The sequence below is a fragment of the Vombatus ursinus genome, unplaced genomic scaffold (genome assembly GCF_900497805.2).
Source record: "Vombatus ursinus unplaced genomic scaffold, bare-nosed wombat genome assembly UNPS02014821.1, whole genome shotgun sequence".
In the NCBI taxonomy this organism is placed as follows: Eukaryota; Metazoa; Chordata; class Mammalia; order Diprotodontia; family Vombatidae; genus Vombatus; species Vombatus ursinus.
This window is the reverse complement of record NW_020954599.1, coordinates 13,506,520-13,525,975: the sequence shown is the minus strand read 5'-3', so window position 1 is coordinate 13,525,975 and position 19,456 is coordinate 13,506,520. Positions and strand designations below refer to the sequence as shown.

Below are 19,456 nucleotides of genomic sequence, written 5' to 3'. Positions count from 1 at the left end.
AAGACTGACTTCAACTCCATTTATTGTATGCTCTTCAGTCTGGGGGCTCATCTCGTGTCAGATGTTTGTTGAATGGGAAGGTGGCATTGATGTAGGATTATAGTATCATAAATTTGAGCTGCCATCTAGTGCATCAGGGTCCTGAAGATAGAAGGGAGGGGGATTTAAGGACATTAGGTGGACCATCTTTTTTTTAAAAAAACAGATTTGGAAGTGTTGTGCCTCAAATCAGCCATGCTTCTTATTAGTAGTCTGCCATATTTTGGAGAATGTTGATTTTACTCTGAAAAGAAAAACATTTTAATAGCAATTATGAAATTGAAGAATTTCTGTGTCCTCTTACCTTAATATATTTGCATATTCAGTCTTCAGGTTATTGTTTCCCAGGCTTTCCCCATTATCCCTAACATTCAGTAGTGTATGGGTAGGCTTCAAATTTGGGCATAGATAATTCACATATATTGGCTTAGGTCAATAGTACTTTGTCATAAGACTTTCACTATTTTAAACTGCTTCAGTAATAGAACTTGACTATTTCTTGATCATCATAGGAATCCTGTTATAGGTAAATGAGGAAGCCAGGGTGGGGGGAGTACCCCAAGAAGGTGTGTGTAGGAAGAAATCCATTGGATTTTACATTCTTATTAGCCAAAATTCTGTCGTCTTCTTGAACACTTTAAAGGGCATATTGGAGACCTTCCTTAATTGTATATTTCTTAATTTTCTTGAAAGCAAAGGTCTTATTAAGATGAAAAGAGTAGCCCTTGTCATCTGTGACTCTTATTCAAATGTCTGTTCATTAATCTTTGCAGTCCCTCTTGTGAGGTCACTTGTCTTTTATTTTCCATAGAGGGAAACAAACTGGAAAGTCACTTTCCTAGTGAATTGGTTGCAGGGCTTCTAGATATAGAGTAGAAGACACCTTACCTCCTACTTTTGCTTAGACTCTTCACTTTTTTTTTTTTATCATTTTAAGCTATTGAAGATATCAGAGATAACTAGAAACTGCAGTCAGTTGACTTATAGCATCTAATACGTGCTAATGTTGAGGTTTAGGGGTGCTGGGACCCCAAAATCACAACACACAGGTCCTACCCGAATGAATTTGACCCAAGCCTTCTTTCAGCCAAAGACAAGGTTTATTGGGCAGAGTCTTAAGGAGTCTGAACATTAGCAAGCTATTTGGCTAGATCATAAGAATTTGAGCACCTTAATGGACAAGGTGGACCTTATATACAGAAAGACTGTGGGAGAGATCTAGGAGTGGCCAAGTAGTCTGTGGGGACTGTGAGGTAATAGAATGCCAGGGGAGAATGTGGCCAAGGGAGAATGGAGCCTAACTAGGATTAAGGGTGGGAAGTGGCTAGGAGGCATTGGGAGGTAAGACAATGGAGGGCTACGTTAAGGGTAGCAGAATTGGGAGATTGGGTGTAGGCGATAACAAAAGGCTCGTTGATGAGATTATAGCCTCAGGTGAACGCCAGAGATTTGGCCTTGTGGGAAAGTCCAGAGTTTTTCCTTTTTGGGGTCCAGATCCCAACCCCATCACTAAGTGATGGGAATTCAAATAAAGACAAAAGACAGTCCCTGTTCTCAAAGAGAGGGAAATCTAATGAAAGAGACAGTTTGTGAATAACTACGTGCAGATAAAATGTAAAAGAGAAAAATTGGGGGTAGTGTCAGAGGGAAGGCATGAAGATTAATGGGAAAGGCTTCTTGTAGGTGGTTCTGTAGCTGAAGGTTGGGATGATGATGCTGAGTATGTGGGGGAGGAGAGAGGGAGAGGGAAGAAACAGAGAAGGGGAAAGAAAGAAAGGGGGAAGACAGAGAGAAGGAAGAAACAAACAGAAGGGGAAAGAGAAAAAGGAGGGAGAGGGAAGAAACGGGAAAGAGAGAGTTCATTAACAAAAGAACTGGATAGGTGAAATTAGCATGTTTCTGCATAACCTTTGTTTTGCATGAATTATTGCTTCCCTATGTAAGAGTCCACCTTGTATCTTTTATATTCATGAATTATAAAAGCCTTTTATAGTATGGCTTTGAAGTTCCTTGGTTTGTGGGTGTTTTAAAATATCTAAGGAACTACTTTTTTTTTTTTTTTTTTTGGCTAGGCAGTGGGGTTAAGTGACTTGCCCAGGGTCATGCAGCTAGTAAGCGTTATGTGTCTGAGTTTGGATTTGAACTCAGGTCCTGAATTCAGGGCCGGTGCTCTATCCACTGCACCACCTAGCTACCCTAAGGAACTACATTTTAAAGGAAACTGGAACTGCTCAGAGATTCTCATTTCTGTCATTACTGAGCACAGCTTTAAAAAGTAAGGTCAAAGTCTGAATCAAAAGGAAAGATATGAAAGATAGGATGAGAATTATGTAGAATTCTATGTAGAGTGATTAGTTCTCATTTCTGGAGTGGGGTTGCCTTGAGGAGCTAGCTCAAAGAGTGAGGGAAAATACATATTCAGGCAGGCAGTGTTTCCCTTCCAGTTACATGGCAGCTTTAGTCACCAAAAAACCTTCATGTAAATTTTCTGTGTCTTCATAACATGGAAAACATACATAAAAATCCAGATTCTCCCAGTGTCTGTATTTAATCCTAGAGATAAGTCTCTGTGTCCTAGGATAGCTGGGCAAGAATTTCAGCTAGTAGATCTCCTCACTCCTTTAATTTTCTATTTTGGCTCACTTAAAGCTATAATCAAATGGGTAAATGTTTTACATAGGTCATCTAATCTGTACTGTATTAATACTTAGGATTAAAACATGTTGTTTACATGATTTTTTTTATTGCTTTTACTGTTTTTTGGCAGCCACTTCCCTAGGCAGCGTGTCGTCTTTTTTTTTTTTTTCCCCCTTTCCCAGAGAATGAATGTTTTCCTTTAGACTTGGAACCTGATTGCAAAAGCCTCTCCTTCCGGCAGTGAAATGTATTCATGTTTCATTGTAGGCTAATAAAATACTAAAGAGAAGAGGAAAAATAAAATGCTTTCAGAGAAAACTTTCATGTTATGTCAGAGTATCATGGAAAGTTTGTTCAAAGTTTAGACATTCCTCAGTTTCTCTTACATCTTATAAACTCAAATACATTGTCAGGATCCAGGCGTGTTGGGACCTGATGACCCAGTCCAGACTTGAGGCACAGTTTAAGAAGTTCATTTTAGTCTTCATTGGTTTATTTAACATGCTTTAGATATACTATGCCTGATTTTAGTGGGACGCTTTAGTGACCCTATTAAATACTTAACCAGGCAAGAAATGAACTGTGGAGCCACAGAGGGTGATTTTACTTTGGCCACTCTGGGTGGAAAACCCATGTATTAGGACACATGACAGTGGAGCAGTGGGTTCCCATTTAATGGTTCATGATTATCAGCCAGTGGGTCTACATTAAATTTTTTAATAGCACTTTAAGCAGTAAATAATTCTAAAGCTATTATTAATAGTATACTAAATTGCTCTGGGGGTACACTTTTTTTTTTTATGAAAGAGGTTCGTAGAATAAAAAACACCAAGAATCACTGATGTAGAGGATAGAGCCAGTTTTGAAGCCAGTAAGACCTGGGTTTAAGTCATGCCTCTGACACTGTGTGACCCTGGGTTCAGTGCCTCAGGCAACTCTGAACTGTACATTGCAGAGAAGGTGCCAGCTTGCACTGGGAGAGAGAATTTCCTCACCCACCAGTTCCATATACCAATGATATCACAAGTCTAATAATCCTTGTTCTCTATCAGGAAGCACTGGGGCCTAGTGGAAAATGATGATTAAAAACCTGCATGCTGTATCAGATTGCATGCCATCTTGGGGAGGAAAGTGGAGAGGGAGGGGGGAGGAAAACTTAAAACTCGAAAGCTTATGGAAGTGATTGTTGATAATTCAAAATAAATTAATTTAAAAAAAAAAGAAAGAAAAAAAACTGCGTGATCAAATTAAATTTATATCCAAAGAGGTGAGAGAGGAACTTTCTCTCTGAAATCTTTTTTTTTGTTTGTTTGCTACATCAAAATTGATTGGAGATAGAGGTACAGAATTTGAGTGGGAAACAACCTTTCAAAATTACCTAGTCCAATGTCCATCCTATAGTTGAAGAATAAAGGCCTGTATTCTATGCCTCCATCTGTCTAATCACCTTTAATCTGATTTTACCATATAAAGGATGTCAAATGAATTAATTTGAACTGAATCTTGCACATATAAATAGATAAAGGTGTATACATCTTGTCCCCTTTCTCTGTTCCTAATGAACTCCTTGAGCACTAGGATTTTCACATTTTTGTATCCCCAATTTCTAGCATATAGTAGATGCTTAATAAATGCTTGTTGGTTGATTTATTCGTGATTTTTAAAAATTGTTATCATTGTTTTTGGCTTCATAAGGTGATACTCACATTACATATTATACTTAATCTAAGATGACTGTGTCTTCCACTAACATTTTACTCTCATGTCTCATCTTCATGAGGTGAGGCATTCTCATAGGTCCTACTACTCTGAGACAACTTTGTGAGGCGCACATAGTGCCCTACTGTACGTCTTCTTGTCATTGGAGTGCTAGCCTGGCTAAGTCCTAAGAGGTTCATCACAAAGTAGACTACAGTCTCAGCAACACTTTCAAACACTTACTCAATCAGAGAAGGAGGTTCAGCTCTCCATCAGTGGAGTCAGACTCAAATAGAAATGGAGGTCTCATCTGTACATAAGGATATCTGCAGCTGCATATTGACTTGATTTTGAAATGTAATATTATATGTTCTATTATATTTTTATTTATTTTGTTAAATATTTCCCAATTGCATTTAAATCTGATTTGGGTAGCACTCAGGAGCATTGTGGTGGTTCCTAAGGCTGCATGGGCTGTGTGTTTTCCTTTGCTTTACACTGATGGAGGGAGTACCTATCCTCAAGAAATCACAGATTTTTAAAGTATTGAAGGATGATCTTGCTGGGTATTGGTTGGTTAGGAGGATTCATCTAGGTTTATTTCCCACTGGTCTATGAATAGTCACAAAGTGGAAATAGGGTTATCTGACTTACTTATCTTTTTGTCTCTAGGTCCAGTGGCACTGCAGGTCACGAATGGTTGCAGGAGCTAATTTTTACATTGTTGGGAGAGATCCTGCTGGCATGCCTCACCCAGAGACTGGGAAAGATCTTTATGAGCCAACCCATGGGGCCAAAGTGTTGACGATGGCCCCTGGCTTAATAACCTTGGAGATCGTTCCCTTTCGTGTGGCAGCTTACAATAAGAAGAAGAAACGCATGGACTATTATGACTCTCAACAGTAAGTCTTAAAATCAGGATATTATCCCTCTTCTTTATTTTCTGTAGGGCCTTTATTATGATGGTCTTGGAGTGCTTTTAGCACATTTTCTCTGCGGCCCAGCTGGTCACAACTTTTATGGACCCATTTCCCAGAGAAAACTGGACCACCTAATTTTATTTGTCATCACTTTAAAGTCAATGTAGAGCCCAACACTGAATCCCATCTCATAACTTTCAGCATTTATTGAATTTCACATAAATGTTAGGCTTAGCTGGCTTCTTAGCTAGCTATTTTGTGGATTACTTGAACCTTAGAAAGATCTATTTACCCTTTTTTCCAAGGCATGTGGTAGGTTTTGCCTGGAAAGTAGGAAAGGTTATAAATTTTTAAAATTTATTTTCTGTGTGGCTGACTTCTATTTAGAAATTCTGACCTTAGAACTGGAAAAATCTAGGTTCAAATCATGACACTTAACTAGCTATGTAAGCCCGGATAAATCACATAACTTTAGAGTAATCGTAGTCTGGTTGGGCCTGTATTAGATTGTAAATTCTTTGCCTCCTTTTGTTCCTCCATTGTTAGCATAGTATCTGGCACATAGTAGGTGCTCCATAAATATTGATTGATATTGATTGGTATAGATAGAATACCCATGTTGAGAAGTCACAGCTTCTTAGAGTGTTCCAATGGTTTCTATTGGAATGAGTCTACTGGTAGGAAATTTAAGTAGACTGGAAGTTCTTGGTCTCGGGTTTTTTTTTTGTTTTTTTTTTGAGACTAGGTCTTCCTATTTCACCTAACTTACTGTGTGAGGAACATGAAGGCAGACCTCGTCTGGTGGGGAGGGATATCAGGAACTCTTTAGGGTATCACTGAGAACTACATAACCCCTTCCTCTCTAGATCCCTCTTTCCTCATCTGTGCTTGTGATTGACTAGTTTTAGAATAAATAGTAGTTAATGATTTAAAAAAACCTGAACCAAATCGTTAAAAACATTTTTTTCTCATTGCCTGAAATGCATTTGTAATAAATACTTGTTGATTTACTGTTAGTTCTCAATAAAAGCCATAACTTTTGTTCAGCTGAAGAAAAAAAAAAAAGAAATGGTTTTGGTTTTTTATGATTTTTTTTCCAGCACAGGATACTGCCCTTTTTTCCCCCTAATCTTTCTAAACATTAAGTGCCTGCCATATATGCCAAACTCTGGGCCAGAGACTAAGGATACATACACCCTTACAGAGTTAAAGGAAAGTTGGTTTTGATTCATACCTTAATGACAAATACTTCTCAAGTGATTATAATAACTAGCACTTACATATTACTCTAAGATTTACAAAGTAGGTGCTATTATTATCGCCATTTTACAGATGGGAAAGTAGGTTGAGCTAGGTTAAATGACTTAAAAACAAACTTTACGGTAACCAAAGTTCATGGTTTCTTACACGTTCCTTTTTCTTGTTCTTTGAGTCGGGGAAAAATGCTAAAGAACCCTGACTTTTGTTTTGCAAACCCTATTGTATTCATGATGTTTTGTTATGATCACATGCAGGACCTCAGAATTCATGTGTGTATATCTGACTAATGAGTTAGAAATGTCCTTGATAACTTTCATGTTTCCTTAAATCTGTCGAATATTGCTTTAAAACAGTCTCTCTTTTAATCATTCAAAAGATAAATAATTACATCAGCTCTCATAAGATTTTCCAAAGATGAATTCTATATTAGTTACATAAGTGGTTCATTTTCTTGGAATTTTATTTTTTGTTACCAAATCTTAATAAGTTTCAACTTGGGAAGCTTTAAACCCTTCTTAGTTGCCTAACTTTTTATATTTATGTATTCAAATAGAATTAAGTTGATGGGACTCTGTTGGAAAATGATTAAAATTTTGTGGTAAAGAGATAGCCTTTGAAGTATTAGAGAAACACAGTTATTAATTATGCACATATGAGGTTGTCTAATGTTTGATTAATGGAAGTCGTACCATGCCAGCTTTTTAGTAATTAATGATTTTGCAGTTTCTTGTTTGGCCAGCTTATTATAGTGTGGGATGATGTTAAAAAAAGAAAAAAGCTACATGCATTTATGCATTCAGTCATAGTTATCTGTCAATAGAGAATATCTAACTGGAAAAAAAAGACAGGCTTAAATTACAGGACCACAAGGTGCTTCTTATTGTCAAGAAATCTTATGTTAGAAAAAAAAATCCTTCTTTCAGATGTGAGGATTCAGCTTTTAGTGGTAAATCTGTTTTTCCTAATTGTAGCCCCATTTGTTTTATGCATTGTGGAGAGCATAGGTCTTTAATAAAATTCACACTTCTCTAATTCTAATTACTGAAATCTCAGCAAGGTATAACAGTTTATAATGCCACAGCATCTTCTTCTGCTCTGATGGGGGAGGGGGATAGACTCATGCTTTCCCAGGTGCCTTTGTAGTAGATTGTCATCGTACTGTCCTTCACATTGTTATTGCTAGTTGTCATTAAGTTATTAGCCTTAAACCAAGACTTTTAAAAAGTTACTTATTTCAATACATAGATGGATCTCATTGATTTTGGTACTCCCTCCAATGATGTAAATTCCACCTGTCTATGCCTCTCATGTCCTGTGTGATTCTTGTCCCTATCTCCCATTAATCTTTTACAAGGGGTTCATTCACTCCATAGGTGTTTGGGTGGTTTATTTTATTGCCTCCTCATGGTTGTGGAGGTGAATTCTGGAATTTCCAGGCCTATGCCTTGGAAACCCAAGTTCTGACACGTTCCACTGTTCTGGAAAAGCTTCATATATAGTCCTCGCAAGAGATGATTTTTAGCTTTTCAAGGACAGACCCAGCTTAACACAGAAAGGTTCATCTCCACTCAGCTTGCCACTTGACAATGAATTGTTCTTTGGCTTTGGAAACCCATGAGATAAAAAGATGGTTCCACACCAAAAGGAGATCAGGCGGAGGGCACGTCAGCTCTGCCACAGAAACATAACCGGGCCATCCTAGGACTGGGGCTAGTTCTCTGTTACTCTTTCAGACGGCTTGTTCTTTTCCAACATCAAATAGACTTTCATAATGGTGAGTAAGAAAGGGGACCAGTGAAAATATTCATGATTCAGTTATAATTTTTCTAAGCCGATAGCATTCCCCCCCTGGTTTTTACCATGTGAGGCCACAAAATCCTCTCTTTGAAAGCCACAAAGATATACAAGAATAATCTTTTTAAAATGTCCAAATGTGAGCTTTTCCCAGTGGTCAGCCTCTTGACCTCTTACATTTATCCTTTATTCTTCTTGGGAGAGCTCATCTTTTCTCATATTTTAAACTTTCCTCTTTATGTGAATCACTCTAAAAACTATGACGATATCAAAATTAATATTACCTCTAGTTTCTTCTGTATTGATTCTACAATGAATTAATTTTATGCTGTATTAATTTTAGAAGTGAGTCGGCTTTTCCTCTGAGTTACTTTAAAGGTACAAATTAATTTGTTATCATCCCCAAAAGATGTATTCTTACATCCTTGCCTGTCCTTGTACAATTAAAGAGAATCTTATCTCCCTAACAGACCCTTCTAGGCACCAGGGAGTCTGCTAACTCAGGTCCTTTAACATGGTCTGCAAAACACGGGATAGGTCCCGTAAAACAGTTAACTTTCCTTAATTGTTAGAAAGGTATGGTTACCAGCCATACTAGCTAGTCCACTTTCTTTAAAATAACCAGTCATGTTGTCCCTAGCCACATGATGCTATCCACCCTGTAACCAACCACATTGTCTTCCCCACTACCTGACTCTCTATTCCCCAAAACTATATTAAGGCTGGGGAGCCCTACTTTGAGGTCTTTATTTGGTCGTTTTAAGAGGCTGTTGACCTAATTTATTGGTTATTGCTAGCCTAACTAATAAATTGAGCTGCTCAGACCATTGTGTCTTTTATCTTAATTTTCAAAGTAACTACTATCGCTCCTTTTCTGACCTTTTATCCAGGTTTTGGCTGGGGTTTCCGAGTGCCAGTTGGACATTTCTGTTTAGTTCTCTTACTGTCGCCTGAAATCCAACATGTCCAAAATGGAACTCATCTTTCTCCTTCAAACCATGCCCTCTGTTTATCACTTGTTATACTTCATCTCCTATCTCTGTGCTTTTGCAGGCTGCCCCTTATGCCTGAAATGTACTCTCCCTCCCCCTTACCTCTGTCTTATAGAGATTCTCTCTTCCTTTAAGTCCTAGCTTAGACATTATCTTCTGCATGTAGCCTTTGCTGATCCCTCTAACTCCTAGGACTCTCCTTCTCAAGGTACTTGTATTTAACTACTCTTTCTCCTTCTATTCACGTAGAATGTATGTGTACGCGGATATTTACTAACTTTGTATTTATGTTGGGTAGCCTTTGTTGTCCCCAGCTCTTAGCACAGTGCCTGGCCCAAGGTAGGCACAAAATAAATACTTGTTGGCTTAGTTTGTAAGTAGTTTTATTTGTACTTGTCTCCACAATGAGAATGTAAGTTGATTTTGAGTGGAGATTGTTTCTACATGTAACCAATATCTAGCATGATGTCTGATACATAGAAACTTGATAAATACTTACTGACTGCTCAATAGTTGAAACCATTCCCATTCTCCTGTAACTACCAGTTATATCACCATTTTTTTTCAGTCATTGAGTCTTAAAGCCCTTTTGACTTGTCTTTTCTATCTAGTCACCAAGTCTTATCATTTCTTTCATATGTTTGTTTTTTTCCCCTAGTACCACTGTTACCACTCTTAAGTCTGGAATTTGACAACTCATGTCTTGGCCACTCTAGTAGGCCCCCTAATGTCTCCTTGTCTCTAGTTTTTCATACCTCGTGCCTTCTAAACTGTCCCACATGCCACATCGGATCAGTATTCATGAACGTCCAAGGCACAAAAACATTGTTTTCATCATTATTCTCAATTAAATGCCATGTCTGTCTTAAGACCAATGAGCTTCTGAGGTTCCTTCCCACTCTGTCATTTAAAATTCTCATTGTTATTAAAAGCCTGCTCTGAGCAGAAGAGAATCTGCAAGGCAGTTGCCTGGAAATGAATGAAAGGATCATTGAGCTGCTGGAGCGAAGGGCTTACTTAGGACAGACTTCATGAATGGCTCTTATGTCTGCATCAGTGCTTTTGTGTGTTCCTTTAACAGCTGAGTGTTGACATAGGAAGAGTAGCAATAGAAGGACCAAGGGTGAGGATTGGTATAAAAGGCAAACTGAAAAGTCAGAGAGACGCCGTAGCAGCCTAGGAACAAGGGTAGTATTGCTTTAGCTGACTGTGGAATCTAGATTAGGGAGAGAGCCTGATTAGTGCAGCCATCTTGCAGGGCAGAGGTTGGGGAGAAGTGGGAGGCATTAATGGATTTGATAAAATGGAAAGGATTGAGTCATTTATGGTTAGTTGGCAGAGAGCAGGTTCTGTGGGGGTGTGGGATGGGGAAAGAGGGTGGAAAATAGGCCTGGAAAAGTACGATTTGGTTGGAGGGGAGTGCTAGTTTTGACCTCTTAGCAAAAGACTGTTGCCTTATGATGGTGGGTTTATAGGGTGTAGTCAAATGTAAGAGTGAAGGACAGTAAGGAAGCATGATTTCAAGGGATCATGCCCAATATTTTCAGTGAGCTCATCATGTTCTCCTGTATAAATTCCTTCCCTTTCACCTATTCAAACCTTGTTCATTCTTCAAACTCTGGCCTATGTTTTCTATGATAGGGGCCTTTTCTGTCTCGGACACCTTTGGCTAGCTGGTAAAGCCTATATATCCTTCCTCAGGATAGTGTTTTTAAATGCATAAAATAAAATATAGAAGATTATAAAGGGAAACCAATTATTCTGAACTGTAGTTATCTATTTTTTTTTTTTAAGTTCAGGGACACCCAGGTCTGTGCTATTCGTTTTTGTTGCTTGGTCTCAGGCTGTCTTCTGTTTATGTGCTGTCTTCTTTGAACAGCTGCCCTGCTGGGAGGTCGCTAAGAGCAGGGACCTTATCTTAAACTTGCATTTTCCTGTGGCATCCCACACAACAACTTCCACATTGTGGGCATTCAGGTTGGATTGAGTTAAAAAGAGGAGTTATGATACTAACAACACTAATTAATAACTATTATTATTGTTATTTTAGCAGTTAGCATTTAAGCCTAGTACTTAGAGTTTTCAAAGCACTTCCTTTATTAAAGGACAGGCTTTTATTTCTCCATAGTATTCTCTCCATGCAGTGGACTTTTTCTCTAACTCCTGCCCAGTCCAGTTAGGCAAGAGTGTTTTGCTCTTTGAGGTCCCATGTGTTTCTGTTCTTTAGGTAGTTGGAGAGAGTTGGACCTGTGACTGAACCCTTACCTTTGGAACTCATGATCCCTTTTCCTCACGTTGTAGACCCAGGGCTCTTAACTTTTTTTGTGTGTTATGGACAACCCCTTCAGCAGTCTGGTAAAACCTATGAACCCTTTCTTAGAATGATATTTTTAAATGCGTAAAATAAAATATATAGGATACAGATTATTTTGAAATAGTTAACAAAATATGATTTTTAAAAAATTCGCAGACCACAGTTGAAGGATGACCCCTACTTTAGAAAATAATAGAAATTTTATAGGAAAAATATAAAATGTAAATTACTGTTATTTTTTTGTTGGAACACAGCAAAATTATCACATTTCCGTCATAAGGTTTATAGGAAACGATTGACAATAACATCTTGAATTTTGAAACCAGCTTCAGCTTGTGTGCATGTTTTTCACTTGTTCCAATGGGATGCATTCAGAGTTGAAAGACGCTAGTAATACCTAATTGAAAATTCAATGCTTTGTTTCATTTCAGAAAAAGCATATAAAGTACCTTATTGTACATTTGGATTATAGTATTAGTATTCATTTCAACATATATGTTTATGCAAATTAGAAAGTGGAATGATTAATGCAGAACAATTTTCATTTAACCTGGTATCTTTGAGATTAATTAGAAATTACTTTCAGCTTAGATATACTTCATATGAATGGGAAAGAAGAGTAGAGAAAATGAAAGCTAATTGTCCCTTACAAAATCATCCTTGTATGATTGACAGGAGAGTTTTTAACGAAGCAGATTGACAGTTTGTTTTTTTTTTAAGGGAGAGATGAAAACATTACAGAAATGTTTCTTACGAACGTACTATTCTAAGCCTAACAATACAGAAGTACTGTCTGTACTGTATAGTAATACTCTTCTATACCAAGGCAAGCACACAGGATTTTGTATTTTTACTAGACTGCTTACAAGGAGACTTTTTTGTATTTTCTTGTCTTTAAGGTCTGTCATCTGCCCCCAAGATTTGCACATTTACTTCCCTAGATTGGCATATTTACTTCTTCCTTTAAAAAAACAAAAACATCTGTAATTTTTCTGGCTGTCAAATGATGTTGGCCTTCGTCAGTTTTGCAGAACTTTTAGGTCATGTTTATTTTTTGTTCTGACTTTCACACAATCTGGAATGAAACAGAAGTAGGGATATGTACTATACTAGGCATGGCATCTTGGAGTTGTAGAGTAGAAAAGACTCCAGAAGCCATTTAGTCTCTAATCCATTTTTGCTGTATGAATTCCCCAAGAAATGGGCCCCCAACCTCCAAATGAAGAGGCTCCTCTAATTGTTAGGAAGTTTTTCCTATTCCCCTAGCTTTTCTTTTTGGTCCTAGTTCCACCTTCTTGAAACAATAAGAATGAGTCTGACCTGTCTTTCATAATCCTGTGTATAATATCTTCCCTTCTCTCCCTTTCCAAAAAACCCAACAAACATAACAACAAAATTCACTTCTTTAGTTCTTTGCTTGATACTGCTTTGAGACAGTTTCTTCTCCACTCAGCATCCTGGCTGCCATTTTCTGGTCATGGTCCAATTTGTCCTTCTTAAAATGTGGCACCCCAAAATGAGTATTACCCTATGTGTCTGACCAGGGTGCTAAGTAGGTTGGGACTATCACTACCTTTGCTTTAGACATTACTTTTATTAATGTTTGCGGCCTAATAGCCCATTAGCCTTTTTTTGGTCCACCACAACACACTGCTAAATGAAGCACTAAGTTTGGAATCCACTAAACTCCACAGGACTTTCTATTTATCCTTCGGTATTTCCCAACGACCGTGATTTCATTGGTGGATGCAGTCACCAGTGCAAATTGCAGCCAGAATTATTGTGGCCTTCAAAATTTATCAGTCATCATCAGTCAACTTTTTAGTGCAGCCATCCTCTCTACCCTCTAAGCTGGTTCTCCAGTGACAGATCAAGTTTTCTACCTCAGAATATTTGCCCACTTTGAAATACTACCCTTCAGAATGCAGGCATCAAGGCCCACCTTCACTGATCTTTCCAGCTGAAATGGTTTCCTTTCTCCCCCAAATATTCCTGGAGCACTTTGTCTGGATCTGTCCTACTTCTGCTTCTGCACATACTCTACCTCATATTATCCTCACTGTCTATATTTCACTAGGAGAGTCTATGCTTATTTAAAAAAAATTAATGATACAGTTGTTTTGACACAGTAGACCCTTCCCAGTAAACATCCAAATAGTCCAAAGTATATTCTTGGGGAAAAAAGGCAATTCCTTGCTTAACAGATTGGAGGGATGTGTCTTCCAACTCTGAAAGTCTACTAGTATAAATGTGTGCAGTAAGGATTATAATTTCTCTTAAACATTTTATATTCCCAATTTTTTTATTCTCATAATACCCAGTATTAGGTACTTAATTAATCTCTGCTAAATTGAATTGTATTTAGTGGCTGCCAGACCTTGTCTTGAAACCTTTCCAGCTTGGTAAGACCAGCCAAATCTCTCATTCCCCTGGCTTGGCTTTTGTAAAGCTCTGATCATTTCTAACCTACAGTAGTAATAATAACTTGCATGTAAACTTTAAATTTAAAAATTTTAAATTGTACACTTTAAATTTTGCAAAGCACTTTATCTCATTGAGTACAGGAACCTTATGAGGGAGATTCTACAAATATTTGAAGGAACTGAGGTTCAGAGAGATTAAGGGACTTTCCCATGGTCAGACTCCAGAGTGTCAGGGAGTATTTGAACCCAGGTCTCTCTTAACTTTAGCAAAGGCCAGGGATCTGAACCCCGCAGCACGTCATCATCATTCCAACAACAGTCATTGGTGGCATTTATACGGCACTTTAACGTTTACATAGCACTTTCTGTATATTGTCTAATTTGATCAACAACCCTGAGAGGTGAATGAGGATTGCAGATGAGGAAACTGGTTGAGAGAGGTAAGTGACTTGCCCAGGGCCACACAGCGAAGGCAATAAGTGCTTAAGGCAGGATTCAAACTCAGGTCTTCTTAACTACCAAGTGCCCACAGAATAAAACTTGAGTAAAGGTTTACCTTTCTCCCTATTAAAGCAGTCAGCAAGCATTTATTAAGCACCAGCTGTGTTTCACATACTGTTGCTAAGCTATAGGGTAACAAAAAGCAAAAATTGTCCCTGTCCTCAGGGAGCTTACATTCTAACAGCATTGAATGTTACTGTATTAAATTTTGTTTAATTTGTCTCAATCCCTGATTCCAGCTTGTCGAGGTAATTCTAGATCCCCTCTTGGCCATCCAGGATATTAACTAAAGGAATAGGATAGAAAGAATATTGGATTGAGAGACAGAGAACCTGAGTTCAAATCCCTGCCCTGTTGCCTGTTACTTGTGTGAAAGTTGCTTCATCTCTGAGCCTCAGTCTCATCTATAAAATGAAGGGATTGGACTTAAATGATCTGGAAGGTTCCTTCTAGCCCTAAATCCTATGATTTGTGGATTGTCTTTCCAGCTTTGTTCCATCCACAGATTTGATAAGCATTCCGTATCTACGCCGTCATCCCACTCATTGATGATAAAAATGTTGACAAAGAGAATCAGGGTCTTCAGGTCTTGATTCTTGCGAAAGGTTCTTGGAAAATAGTCTGACTGTACAATTTTGTGATCATCAATTCTAGGTTTTGCAGCTACTCGGTGATGAACTTGCATTAGAAACTTGGATTCTGACTTGCAATCTAAGGTTTCTTCCATTATACCCTATCTGGTATAGGGTATGATATATAATATATATTATATAATATAATATATAATATAATATAATAATATAATGAATAAGGAAATCACATTAATTTAATTTTCTAGTCAGCTCAGAATTAGCTATGAAACTTTCTGTATGTCAACCTTTATATTATATTACATATAATATGTTTATATTATATTAACTCCCGTCTAATAATTCTATAATGAGTAGAAAATAAGAGCCTTTTGTGGATAAGAGCCTTCAGTAACAGTAGGAGCTTAATCAGTATGTCGAAGTGTTTGCAGATCTTGGAATACCTTCCTGCTGTCAGAGGATCATAAATTTAAGGCTGTAAGGGATGTTGAAGGTTATCCAGTCCAAACCTCTCATTCTAAAAATAGGAAACTGAGGCAGAGAGAGGTAAAGAATGCCTTAAGGTTATCCAGGGGGCAGAATGAGTATTTGAGTCGTGGTCCTCTGATTCCAAATCCAGATGTTTAATTTGGAGGATTTTGTCAAGTTCTCCATGAGTTTTTCTCTGTTTGTTCATGTTCTGCAACAGATGTTGGTCCATGAACTGCAGTTATTATCATGGTGGTCTGTTTGCTTACGTTCACTGTGAGCACTGCAGGGCAGGATGACCGAATGCCTCATAAAATGGCATTTCTTGTTGCTTTTAGGCCCACAACAAAACTGATCCCTTCATTTGCTTCCAAGGAGAGCCTGTGAGCAAACTTTCCATTCAGGGGCAGTTCCTTTGTGTCCTCTGGTTTTGCTTACATTGGAATGTTGGTATGATTGCAGCTAGTTTCTTCACAAGTGTTTACCATTGGTAAAAGATTGTGTATCGAGCATCAGTCGTTACCTGAGTGCTTGTAGACTGGAGAGAGTGGATAAACCGGTTAGTCTGAAGTCAAGAAGACCCAAGTTCAAATCCTGTCTCAGACACTACTTGAGCAATTTGGGGGTCATTGTGTGTGGTTTTGTTTTTTTGTTTGTTTTGTTTTGTTTTTTTGGTGAGGCAGTTGGGGTTAAGTGACTTGCCCAGAGTCACAGAACTGGTGAGTGCTATTTGTTTGAGATCAGATTTGAACTCAGGTCCTCCTGACTCCAGGGCTGGTGCTCTATCCCCTGTGCCACCTAGCTACCCCATGGGGGACATTGTTTAACCTCTTTCAAGCTATTTCCTCATTTGCAAAATGAGGATGATAGTATCTACCTTACAGAGTAGTTGTGAGTATCAAATGATGACCTGATACTTAATAAAACTCTTTGCAGACCTTAAATCTATTGGTTGCTTATCCTTATGTATGAAAAGGCTTTGCTGACATGAGCCTAATCATTAGAGAATTTAGCTTCCAGTATATCGCGAATTAATAAGACTATATACATATCAACTGATTACACTCATAACCACTCACCTTTTCCGCAGGTTGTTCTGAACATCAGTTTTCTTTTTCTGGTTCAAGTTTATTCTGCTGTGAGTGTACAACACACTTGGAACCTTTTTATTTGTTTTTACTAAATTCCCCTCAAGAGTTCATTTTCTTTTATCTGTTGTGATAAAACTAGAATGTAGTGGTAGAGGGACAGGGGAGAGAGCAGATGCTATCGATTGAGGATTCTGATTAATTAGGCTCTAGTTAATTGAAATTTTAATGTGATATCTGAATTTTAATTTTTAGAAAGTCAGTCAGTCAACATTTATTAAGAACCTGCTATATTCCAGTAATTATGTTAAATGCTAGGGATACAAAAAAAGGCAAAAAATGCAATCTGTGTTGAAGGAGCTCACAGTCTAATGGCAGAGACAGTAAGCAAACAAGTACAGACAAGCTATATACATGATAAATAGGAAATAATTAAAAGAGAAAGAAGGCATTAGAATTAAGAGGGGTAAAATTCTCTAATGATTAGCTCCTGTCAGCAAAACCTTTTCATTCATGAGGCTAAGCAGCCTATAGGAAAAGTATTAATAGTATTTCACCAGATTTTGAAGAGACTCCACTTTTAAGCTGAAGTTTTAAGAGTGTTTTAGTATACATAATATAAAGAGCAGGTGGTGCACAGAGGGCTGGTCTTGGAGTCATGAGGACCCAGATTTGAGTCCTGTCCTTGACATATCCTAACCATGTGTTCACGGACAAGTCACTTAGCTAGCTCCTCATTGTTCCAGGCAGTGCTCAAAGACTGTAAATTAATGAAGGACTTGCCAGTCTGCACAGGTAGAAGGAATTTTCACACAAGAACTTTCATACACGTGTGAAATCACGTCCATTACTCCAACAAGGTGCACTCTTTTGTGCAGGAATACTTTGGTGTCTCTGTCTAGCATGCATTAAAGATTAATTGAAGCTCCATCACAGAGTGATAATTTTTTAAATTACGAAATGCTTTGTTGCATTCTCTGTTAGAAGAAATTTCCAGTGGTTTCTGTGAAAGTCTCAGTGTGTACCTTGTTCTTGTTAGCTGGCCTCTTTGAATGTAGTGACAGACCATCTGCCACCCTGTCCTGTCACCGTGCACAGCTTCTGCTGATGTTAGTTGAGTCCTACACATGTGAATGGAAAGGCAGCAGATGGCTGTGGGATGAGAAAAGCTTCCCAAGTGGCCAGGGCACACTGTCCTCAAGACACAAGCCCCATGTGGTTAGTGGATAAGTGCAGGACAACACAGGGGACTTGTGAAGTTGCCCACTGATGTTGTTCCTAAGTCATGGCACTCTTTTACACTGAATACAGGAGACACTAAGCCAAGTGTTTTTGTTTTCTTTTAATTAATTTTTAATACTCTTAAATCTTTTTTTTGAGTTCCAAATTCTCTCTCTGTTCCTCCCATCCCTACCTCACCCATTTGAGAAGGCAAGCAGTATGATAGCAATTATACAGGTGAAGTCATGCAAAACAGATTTCCATATTAGCCATGTTGCTAAGAAAAAAAAAAGCAAACAATAAAAAGCAAAAAACATAAAGAGAAACAAGTGTGACTTCAGTCTGCATTCAGAGGTCATCAGTTCTCTGGAGTCAGCTAGCATTTCTAATCACGAGTCCTTTGGGATTGTCTTGGATCGTTGTATTGATTAGAGTAGCTAAATCTTCAATAGTTGATCATCCTTACAATATTGTTGTGTGTGCAGTGTTCTTCTGGTTCTGTTTGCTTCACTTTGCATCAGTTCTTATAAGTCTTCCCAGGTTTTTCTGAAACCACCCTGCTCATCATTTCTTATAGCATAATATTACTTCATCAAAATACCACAACTCGTTTATCTATATTCCAACTGATTTCTGATTCATTGCCACCACAACAAAAAGTTTCTATAAATATTTTTGTATAAATAGGTCCTTTTCCTTTGATCTCTTTGGGATATAGACCTAATGGTGATATTGCTGGGTATGTACAGCTTTGTGGTCTTTTGAGCATAGTTCCAAATTGTTGTCCAGAATGGTTGGACCAGTTCACAACTCCACCAACAGTGCATTAGGGTCCCTATTCTTCCACATTTCCTCCAATGTAACATTTTTCTTTTCTGTTATATTTGCCAATCTGATAAGTGTGAGGTGTTACCTCAGAGTTGTTTTAATTTGCATTTCTCTAATCAGTAGTAATTTAGAACATTTTTCATGTGATTATTGATAACTTTGATTTGTTCATCAGAAAACTGCCTGTTCATATCCTTTGACCATTTATCATCTGGCGAATGGCTCATATTTTTTAAAATTAGGCTCACTTCCGTATGTATTTGAAAAAGGAGGCCTTTATCAGAGAAACTTGCTGTAATTCTCCCCTCTCCCCCAATTTCCTTCTAATTTTGACTGCGTTGGTTTTGTTTGTAGAAAACCTTGTTAGTTTCGTGTAACCAGAATTATCCGTTACTTCCCATGATTCTCTGTCCCTTGTTTGATCATAAACTCCTCCCTTATCCAGAGATCTGACAAGCAGATTTTTCCGTGTTCCTTCTGATATTCCTTTTTAGCCAAATGGTTTTGAGAAGAAAACTTCCTTCCAGACATATCTGTGTTTCTTTTTTCAGTTGCCCTGAGAGATTTCCCAATTGATGCTATAAAAAGTTGTGCTTAGAGTAACTTTGGAAAGCAAGCCTGCCCTACCCCATCTCCCGATCTTCCCCAAATTTCCTTCTGTGTATTTTAGGTGAAGTCAAGGA

At 38.0% G+C, this 19,456-nt stretch overlaps 1 protein-coding gene across 1 annotated transcript in view; it reads left to right on the top strand.

Moving 5' to 3' along the window:
* The window catches only part of PAPSS1 (3'-phosphoadenosine 5'-phosphosulfate synthase 1), a 122,118-nt gene that overhangs the window by 89,781 nt on the left and 12,881 nt on the right, over positions 1–19,456 (top strand). The window contains exon 11 of the mRNA XM_027837612.1: positions 5,047–5,276. Coding sequence (XP_027693413.1) covers positions 5,047–5,276 — 230 coding nt within the window. The remainder of the gene's footprint in view (positions 1–5,046; positions 5,277–19,456) is intronic.